Source organism: Larus michahellis, unplaced genomic scaffold (genome assembly GCF_964199755.1).
Source record: "Larus michahellis unplaced genomic scaffold, bLarMic1.1 SCAFFOLD_204, whole genome shotgun sequence".
Classification (NCBI taxonomy): Eukaryota; Metazoa; Chordata; class Aves; order Charadriiformes; family Laridae; genus Larus; species Larus michahellis.
Genome location: NW_027436266.1, coordinates 39,953 through 50,294, shown reverse-complemented (window position 1 = coordinate 50,294; position 10,342 = coordinate 39,953). Strand labels below are relative to the sequence as shown.

The 10,342-nt window shown below is 40.1% G+C and overlaps 1 protein-coding gene across 1 annotated transcript in view; it reads left to right on the top strand.

Annotated features, from left to right (window-relative positions):
- The first annotated feature begins 489 nt into the window (after positions 1 to 489).
- LOC141737157 (cilia- and flagella-associated protein 46-like) overlaps positions 490 to 10,342 on the top strand; it is a 48,678-nt gene continuing 38,825 nt past the window's right edge. Inside the window, exons 1-6 of the mRNA XM_074571796.1 lie at positions 490 to 811; positions 1,353 to 1,477; positions 2,448 to 2,579; positions 5,042 to 5,106; positions 5,638 to 5,802; positions 8,717 to 8,840. Coding sequence (XP_074427897.1) covers positions 763 to 811; positions 1,353 to 1,477; positions 2,448 to 2,579; positions 5,042 to 5,106; positions 5,638 to 5,802; positions 8,717 to 8,840 — 660 coding nt within the window. The 5' untranslated portion in view covers positions 490 to 762. The remainder of the gene's footprint in view (positions 812 to 1,352; positions 1,478 to 2,447; positions 2,580 to 5,041; positions 5,107 to 5,637; positions 5,803 to 8,716; positions 8,841 to 10,342) is intronic.

Sequence of the window (10,342 nt, the reverse complement as noted above, 5' to 3'; positions counted from 1 at the left end):
CGTGATCAATTTCTAAACAAAAAGAATAAGATGCATAGCGTCTATAGATAATACTACTTCCAGTTTGTCTAAATCTCTTTGCTGCCTAGAAATTTTGTTTCTCCCCTTGGTTTCTCATATTATGTGCGTTCATGGCTTTATGTTACCGTGCAGCGTGGGCTTAAACAGGACGTGTATGTCTAGCCTCCTCAGAGCCACACACAGGGCGGCATCCGCAACACGGGGAGGGCACTTGGCCTGAGGCTCCCGAGGTACTGGGCGCAGAGCAGGAAGAAAGGCGAGAAAACGTTACAGGAAACCATTTTTGTTCTCTCTTACATGTTAAAAAAATGCACCACAGAAGAGACCCTCTGAGAAGGATAAACTTGTAGTGCGTGAAACGAGGCGTTTGACTCTGGACACCAGAGCACGGAGGAGACGGGAAGCGATTACGATAGAACAGTTAGTGCCTGCGGAGCAAACCCGTGATTGGTTTGAGGCCTGTGCTGTCTCTCGTTCTCGCTGGACTCGGGCCGCCATCCCGTACCGGGGCGGGGCCATCGGTCGCTCCGCCGGGGGGGCGGCGTGGCTGTTGTGGGAGCGCTGCCGGGATACGCGCGCGGCGGTAACGGCAGCCGGGCGGCGGCGAAGGAGGGCTGCGGCGGAGAAGGGGGCCCGAGACACCCTCAGCAGCCCGTCTCCCGTCCGCAGGGGAAGGTCTCGGGAGGCCCCGTTGGAAAAGGCTCCCGCAGCCCCCGCGGCTGCCGGGGTGCGGGCGGCGGGATGGATCCGTCCGTGAGGGAGCGGCTGTGGGCCGCGCAGAGCCGCCGCGGTAAGGGCGGGCCGGGCCGCGGAGTGCCGCCCCTCTCTAAAATAAGTGCAATAAAGATCGCACTTTGAATGCGAAAACGATTTGATCTTGTTTTGTTTCTGAATCTATAGAAAACTTGTTCTGTCTCTGAATGCTTTAAATGTGCTTCTCAGCTGTGAAAAGAAGTAACTGCGATGTGGTCTTAATTTATTCTAGTTTTCTTCCAGTCAGGGTTACTTCATACAAAAGCTTTGAGGATCAAATCTCTGTCAGCAGAAAGAGTGCTGTTGAGTTCAGGGAATTGCGAATCAGGCCGTCTAAGTAGTTCACTTTCTTGTGTGCTAACGTTAGTGATTTTAAATCCCCAGAGAGTTGTTAATTCTTCATCTTACAACTGTGGCTGACTTTGAACAACATTTGTTTGACATAATTTTCCTTAATTTATTTCTGTAAAGGCTAAATAGGGTGCCATACAGTTGATTTGCAGTAACGCAATCATGTCTGTCAGTCCACCTTGAAGCATAAATTATCTGTTACGAGCTTTATTCCTTTTTTATTTCAGATGTTCAGGCTTTGAAGAATGCTTATGAGTTGATCAAATCAGCCAGTCAGGGAAAATCTGCACTTGACTCATCAGATAACTTCAGCACCGACTTATATGTTTTATGTGCTGAACAGGCATTTCAGGTTTGTAATTCAGGCAGTTTATCTGTAGTGAATAAAAACATTTATATGACACGTTGTATTTACAGTTGTTAAAGTTATTACTTAAAAATACTCCTAGAAGTACCTGTGAAAAATATTTCACGCTTCTGTTTTTGGAGAGCAATTTTTTAAGGATGCATTTTCAGTTAAGGCTCGGCCTCTAAATTATCACTTCTTTATAATCAGTCAGCAAACTGTGGTTTCTGAAGTTTGTAATTAGACCAAAATGTGCAAGGTATACCGTAGTAGTATAAAATAGTTGACATGCCTGTGTTTTCTCATATGGAAAACTTAATGTTAGCAACTTGGTTATGACTGAAGAAAATGTGTTTGTGAACAGTCCCTACTGGGCAAAAGAAGAAAAGGCGGCATGCTGAATTATGAAAGATTGTTGCTAACTGGGCTGACTTCTATAAAACGTGGTAGACGTTCTTAATTTTGAAGTATTTTTTAATTTTCAATCCATTGACACAAGTGATTTGATTTCAAGCAGAGTTTCTAATAAAGTTTTTGTTTCCAGGCTGCAAGCCACTCAAATTCTATCTGTTGTCTGAAAATTGAGGTGTAGCACTGGCATCCATACAAAATCCTGCGGGCTAATATCTGTCTTTTTAAAAAGACTTTCTACTAAGAATTTTGCTTTTATGTTAACAATGGCTATTAAAAAAGGAAACATTTTTTTGTATACTGTAAGGGGTTCTATGACTGACTGACTCAGGAGCTTTGTTAAATAAAGGAGCTATTTTTCTATACATTTGTAATGACAAAAGTCTAGCTTTAAATTTTAGGAAATCGTACCAGATCTTATATGCGGCTTTATGGAATATTGTTTGCATACTGGTGTACAGTTGGATGTTGCACTTTGAGTAGGCATGCATTCTTAAAAACTAACAATTCTTAATTAAGTATCTGTTGTATTTTTTAAATATCAAAATGCTCTTTTTGGTCTTAGCTGGGATATCTGGAAATGAGCAGTGACTGTCTACAGATGTATTTTAAAGGAAGATTTCCTGTGAACCAGTTTCTTGGCAGAGCGTATTTGTGCCAAGGCCAGTTGCACACTCCACTCTCCACAGATAATTTGGTGAGAAATTATGAAGGTTGCTTTTTTTTTTTTTTGGTGTGTGTATGGTTGGACTCGATGATCTCAAAGGTCCTTTCCAACCATGAAGATTCTATGATTCTATGATTATAATAAGCCAATTTTTAAGAGTATTTCTTCCTAGGTTTTTATGCATTGCTTTCAGTCATTTAAAATACACAAGGGTAATCAGGACTGTGGGAAAAATCAAAGGAAAATATATTGGGAGTAAACAAAATTTAACAGCTGAATTAGACTAATATTGCAATACTTTGAGGAGGAAAAAAGAATGCTTGCAAAATTTTTCAGACGGTTGATTGTTTTAAAGTAAGCCTTTTCACTTTTTACATCAATATGATACTTTTAGACCAAATGTAAAACTGGTAAAACAATTACCGGTTTTGTTCAGGATCACAGTAAGCATTTTGCAGAATCGTGGGAAATGGAGGACTAAAGGCACCCTCGGAAAGGCTGTACAGTTTGTTTCTCTTGTGTGGCAATGTGCTTCCACCACAGGAACCTTTGCACGTACTACATTGGATGTGGCTTTTTGAAGTGAAAGATGAAGCTTTCTGGTAGCCACTCAGCAGGATGCTTCTGCTTCTAAAAGCTTATGTGTGTTAACATTTGGTGATAACCGTGTTCGTACACAATGAGCAGTTTTTACCTCCTGCTGAACTGAAAATGGAGCGGGATCTGTTTCTGTATTTAGTATTTCACTTGTCCTCATACTGTGGTCAGTCAGCTTTGCCAATTTGTCAGTGATATCTCAGCCCCTAAAATGGCCTTAATGTTTGTGTTTACAAGTTTTCCTGGCAGATATTGCTGTAGTTTCTTTGAGTAATGTGTTTGAATTAACTTTCAAGCTGGAATGCTTTCCCTATGATGTTATCTGTACTACCTCTGCTTTCTCTTAGCGCATGTGCAGAACAGCTGGTCAGTGGTCCCTTTAGAACTTTGTACACATTTGAAAAATATTCTCTAATGTCCAGTTAGCCTTTTATACTGCTAAATTAAACAGACTATTCGGTGATGTTTTCTAAATCTCAGCCAAATTTTTCTGTTTTCCTCTTGACTCTTGCTAACTTTTTAGAAGTTAAGAACCATCCCAGTATGCGCAATCCAGACTTGGTTCCCCTGTGCCGTGTGTTGTAATGTTCTTTTAAGATACGCTTTGTATCAGTTGTAAAGTTTTTTCCACTGCTGTGTTCATTTATGGAAATAGGAGTGGCACATCATCTCATGCTGTATGACTAGTAATCATCATTCATTTAGAAAACATAAATTTGTCCTTATTTTGGTTTCCATCCCAAGGAATCCTTGTTGGCTGATTAAGATGCTTATAGGCCAAGTGCAACTTTTCTGCTTTAGTATCTAATACATCTCAGACTCTTAATTCTAGTTTTCTCTTTATCTAGGCGGTTCCCACTCATTGCTCAGTAGCCTTCTTATGCCAGTCCCAGAGTCCAGTAAATCAGTCCCAGCTCTCTTGGAGTTTTCAGTTACTCTGTTCTGTCTCATTATAGAGAGACCTCTGGTGTCATCCCCTTCCTGCCCATCCAGTCCCACCTCTGCTTTGCCATTTCCACTGCATCTTTCTCTTAGGCTTTCAAAAATCCCTTTTTATGACCCATCCATCTTCTTTACACCCTCCCTTCAGGTATTTGTACTTACTAATGAGATCCCCCCTGAGCCGCCTTCTCCAGGCTAAACAGTCCCGGCTCTGTCAGCCTTTCCTCATATGAGAGGTGCTCCAGTCCCTTCATCCTCTTTGTTGGACTCTCTCTGCAGTGTCTGTGTCTCTCTGGTACCGGGGAGCCCAGCGCTGGGCACAGCACTCCAGGTGTGGCCTCACCAGTGCTGAGCAGAGGGGGAGGGTCCCCTCCCTCGACCTGCTCCAGCACTCCTCGCAAGGCAGCCCAGGACACGGTTGGCCATGTTTGCGGCAAGGGCGTGCCCCTGGATTGTGTTCAACTTGGTGTCCTCCTCTGAAAGCTGCTTCCCAGGTGCTTTAATGACAAAGAGCATGCCTGACACACCATTCAGTCAGCAAATTCTTGCTGGAGCTTTTCTGAAGAAAATAATACCTCAAGTATTTTACTAGGACAAACTAATATTGCTTTTTTCCCTGGCTTTGCTCTTGGATGTTTCTGAGATTTATCTGCTGAATATGCAGCTTTGCAGTTTTGGAAAATTTCAGTCATGATAATTAAAGTTTGGCAGAAGTGAAAGAAATTGAAAACATAGTCTTAAAATTTGAAATCAGGAAAACATAGTGATGGGCAATGCCACCAATTTTTAGTTATTCTGTTTCTATGGCAGCAACTTATTATGGCAGCATGTTTTATTTGAGATTGGTCTGAAAATAAAAATTATGAGATGTGAGTGTTTTGAAATAGGAAAAATGTACTGATTTATAAAAGCCATGTTCAGATTGCATCAACAATTTTGTTGTTCTGTTCTAGGAAGAGTTTGAAAAGTTTGTGCTGTTTTTCATGAAGGCAATAGATTTTGCCACCCATGACCGAAGGTAGGCCCTAGTGGAAGGATTAACTCTTTAAATCTCAGGAAATGTTACTGAGTTAGGTTTTCATAGTTGTTTGTCTCACTTTTTCACTGGGTAGTCTGGAGTTGTGTTTTTTGGTTGGTTTTTTTTTTTCTTTTGTGGATTTTCCTTCTGTTTTGTTACTGTACTTCTGTAACTGCTGTCCATGCTGCAACAATATAGGATTACTGAACAGTCTTAAACAGATGGGATGAATCAACCTATTTAAGGCTGGTAGATATCTGAGAATTTCTTCCACTTTTATATTTACGCTCAGTAGGAGAGCACCATGTTAGCTTATTTTAAGTGGTTAATTACTGGGTAGAGAATATTTGCAAGAGTTATTGCATTCCTCTTGTGCTGTACTTGTGTTCTCAGTTCTTAGTCAGGATTGGTTCTTATCTAAACACATAGGCAAAGTTCCAGTTTTGCTTCTTAGAAGTGTCTTAAAATACTCTATAATTTTATGTTTATCTAAGACCATGAAATACTAAGTTCTTGATTTTTGTTTTTCAGATATTATTTTTTGGTATATAATGCCTCAGTTCTTTATTGGCAACTTGTGAGGCCATATCTTAAGCCTGGATTCCGCTGTTGTCTTATTCCCAGCCTTTCTCAGATTGTTAAAGCGTTAAACCAAACTGAAGACCAAGACAGTGAATGGAGAGCAGAACTCATGATGTAAGTTTAATTATATTTTTCTCACACGGGCATTTTGTAGTCCCCTTGTACGTGTGGCTGCCACCTGAGGTAGTCTTTAATAAAGTATATCTCATTGGTAACACTGTACGGGCATTTATTGTTATTGTTAGGGGCGGACATGCTGGGAAGCAGCTCTGAGGAGAAGGACCTGGGGGTCCTGGTAGACAGCAAATTATCCATGAGCCAGCAGTGTGCCCTTGTCGCCAAGAAGGCCAATGGCATCCTGGGCTGCATAGGGAAGACTGTGGCCAGTAGGTCGAGGGAGGTCATTCTTCCCCTCTACTCTGCACTGGTGAGGCCACAACTGGAGTACTGTGTCCAGTTTTGGGCTCCCCAGTTCAAGAGGGACAGGGAACTACTGGAGCGAGTCCAGCGTAGGGCAACCAAGATGATTATGGGACTGGAGCACCTCCCTTATGAGGAAAGGCTGAAAGAGCTGGGACTCTTTAGCCTGGAGAAGAGAAGGTTGAGGGGGGACCTGATTAATGTTTACAAGTATCTAAAGGGTGGGTTTAAGGAGGACGGAGCCAGGCTCTTTTCAATGGTTCCCAGCGACAGGACAAGGGGCAGTGGGCACAAGCTAGAACATAGGAAGTTCCGTTCAAATACACGGAAAAACTTCTTCACAGTGAGGGTGACAGAGCACTGGAACAGGCTGCCCAGGGAGGGTGTGGAGTCCCCTTCTCTGGAGATTTTCAGGACCCGCCTGGATGCAGTCCTGAGGGATGTGCTTTAGGCAATCCTGCTCTAGCAGGGGAGTGGGACCAGATGGTCTCTAGAGGTCCCTTCCAACTCTGAAGATTCCGTGATTCTGTGATTGTGGAAAGCTTAATTCGTAACTTTTAAAAGATATATAAATGTACACTTAACATAAAAGGTGCTTCATTTTAATATTTACTTTGAGGTTAAAATTTTAGCGGCAGAGCCAGTTAGGCCCTAGGTCTGATCTGAAGTATCGGTCATTTTGGACGTAGTGTTTGAGTGGTGCTTACGTGCAGTCCTTTTAAGTGAGGAGAAAGACAAACTCCCATTTTCTTTAAGAACTATTTTCTTCAGGTAAAGAAACATAACTTATCCTATCTGGAGATATGGCATATACCTTAAGATTGCAAGGCAATTCAGGTGGGAAGGGACCTCCTAGGGTGGGTAATCCAACCTCGTGTTCCAAGCCAGATCAGTTTTGGGGTCAGGCTCAGGATTTATCTCCTCAGGTCTGGAAGCCATCAAGGATGGAGACCACACAGCCTCTCTTGAGCTTAGCAGCTCTGCTCAACTGTCCTCAGGGGGAGAAAGTTTTTCTTTATTACCACTATGAAGCTCTTTTATTTCAATGTACACCTGTTGTCACTTGTCTTCCTGCCATGTGCCTTAGTAAAGAGCCTGGATCCATCTTCTCGGTGACGTGCCTCCGTGATCTACGTGTGCTCCTTTTGGTATAGACCAGGATGCTGTTGGGCGCCTTTGGTTCAGAGCTCGCTGCTGGTCAGGTGGCTGTTCACCAGGACCCCAGGTCCTCTTCTGTAGATCTGCTTTACTGAATTTTTTGAATGCTTTCACCAGACACAAGGCCTGGGAGACCTTTTTAGTGAAGACTGAGGCAAAGGCGGCATTGAGTCTCAGCTCTCATCTTTTAATTTAAAGATTGTAAGGAATACCGAAAGTTAGAAGGCAGATATTTTTATAGTACCTGATTCTGCTAGTAAATTTATTTGTTGGTGGTAATTTTAGTTTTAGAACTGAACTGAATGTTTTTTTGCCTAAGCAAGATTAAAATGGAAGTCAAAAAAACCCTACAATCAACCCAGTGTGCTACCGGTACTGTTATACACATTTGCATTATTACAATTATTTGAAAATAATTGGTAATAAATGGTGTATCAATATCAATGTATTACTACTCATACATTTCCTGAGTAAAGCTGGAGCATAAACCTTGAGATATCTCTACTGAGAGAAACAGTTTTATGTGCAAAATGAAGACTGTCCATGTAATTTTTCAAGGTCAGACAGCCTTTTCTCGGAGATGTTTTTGTCTGCTGTTCTACAGACCATTTCCAGTTCCTGTTATGCTTCTGCCACAGTTTTTTCCTTTCTCTTTGTGAACATTTCTATTTCTGTGGTCTGTGGCTGATGGTTTATTGCTCTGTAGCGTTTTCTTTATAAGCTGAAACTGGAGGGATATAAAAAAATTAAGTAACAAAACATTCCAAAGGGTATGGTAAGGGTTATCTGGAATACCATGCATGCAGTTTTTTTATAATAAACATACTCTTGCTGAAGTATTGGGGGGAACTAGCAAGTGCACACAATGTGTTTGTGTTATGAAACTAATGGTAGCATTTATTTTTTTCTTACATTTGTATTTATATTTTGAGTAATTTTTATTATTGTTGTTGTTGTTAATTTATTTCATGGAATCACAGGCTCTTTTTCAGTTAAATGAGATAAAATATTGAAAATCCAGTCTATATGTTGCAGTTCCCAACATAAATAGTTTTCGTTTGCTAGATGGCTTTGAAATACTAGCCTTTCTAGTAGTTAAGAGAGAGTCTTAGAATACATCTCACGGAAATGTTTTTCTCATGCAACTTCAAATAATTAATCATCTTAATTCCAGGTGTCCTGTTGAGAAAAGTTTTCACAAAAGTCTCCTTTTCCAAGATTATTTTTGCAATCTGCATTAAATGTATGTTAACAGATGTATATCTCTGGAAGAAAAAAAAAGACACAGAGGATCTCTTTCATGTTGAGTCAATGCTTTATAGCACTAATTGCTTGTACTGCATTTAGGAGTGGTACCTTGGATGTAAGGAGTCTCTTGAAAAAATATAAATGAGAATTATTTTAGAAAGCATTAATAAATATTTAATACAAATATTTATTTGATCTGCAGAAATTTACTCGAGTGCTTCCTTGATGCTTCAAAACTGAAAGAAGCAAAAGAGTTTTCATCTGCTGCAACAAGCTTTATTAAGGAAAATGTTCCAGATAAATATGCTCAAATATTTTCTCTAATGGTAATGCTGTAAAATATTTTAAACTCCCATAAGACAGGAGCTTTCTCTACATTTAATAAGATCACAGATATAATTGTTAAATGTGTTGTTTCCTTAATTTAAATTTTTTGAGCTACCAAATGATACAGTAGATACGCAGAAATTTTTACAATTTGTATATTTTTGGTACTATGAGCTAAAGAGTCCCCTGCTGCTCTGTGTTATTTTAATACAACATAATATCATCAAGACAACTGTTGCTAATGCTAAAAATTCTGTTTGGGAATAATGACTATTAACACAGAAGGTGTAGTGGGTGCAACTTAACCTGCCTTATGCCATTGAGGGCATATTTACCATCTCTGTTCAATTTTCTCATGCTGATAAATACTTAAATGACCGAACTTGAACCCTATAAATAGTTCTGGGAATCGGAGCATATGACAATAGTTCACATTTCTTACAAGCCCTTAATTTGGGAAATAAGAGGGTGAAGATGAACGTGGCAAAAGCAGAAATAGGCAAATAAAACTTGGAAGTTGCATGCAGTCATATTTTCTTTCATTCTGCTACAACATCTGTTGTCTTTTTCTGTCTACTCCCAATCCCTGCATTTCAAGAGCGTATGTTTAGAATATAAAGTTCTCTAACATTTGAATTAAGAGAACCAAGCCTCAGCTAAAAAGTGAGGTAGTTCTTTGGGAATGTAGGGAATCCTGCGTAGTACAGATATTCTGAGGTGAAAGAATTTAAGAGACTGAAAGACATTTTTGTATCCAACAGATTGCGGTTCGGTATACAAACTTTCAGAGGTGCAATATTAATGAAGCAAAAACATTTAGGCAAGGTCAGAATGACTTTTGTATTTTTTAGAGGCAATGTTGAGCAAAGCTATTTGACCACGGCCTTAAACAGAAGAATAAAGTAGTTCTAAAATTTCATTTGGGCTGTGTGCCTCAGCAGGGTTACACAAGTATGATCCACACTGCTGAGCGCTTTACTAACAGCATACTTCAGTCCTGCAAAACTTACTCTTCGGTACAGCTTCAGTAATGGGTATTGATTGCTACGGGCAGTCAGTGTGAGAGAGTCAGAAGGAATGATGTGCACATGTTTAATGTGTAACGCTACAGTTAAATTGAAGTAACTACAGTTTATTGTAATTTCTTCATAATATTTTTTGTTATATATAATTTATAGTTACAGGTAAATTTGCATAGGGCTCATTTCTCAAAGCTGGATGAGGTGATTTCAGAATGAATGCTATCAAAAGGTGTTATTAAAAATGCATTAATTAGAATTCTGACTCAGATGTTAGTTGCACGTTTAGATTTCTGCTAATAGTTCTGGTCCTTGCTATGTGAAGATTAGTATAGCTCTACTAGGTGAACTTTGTGGTATCTATGCAGAACAACACAGATTATCGTAGTAGCCTTCACTGCCCTTAAAGTCCATGAAAAAGCCTACAGTCAACAAACCTGCTTTATTTTAGCTGTGTTGAGTGTCTGTCCTTAGTTTGCGTA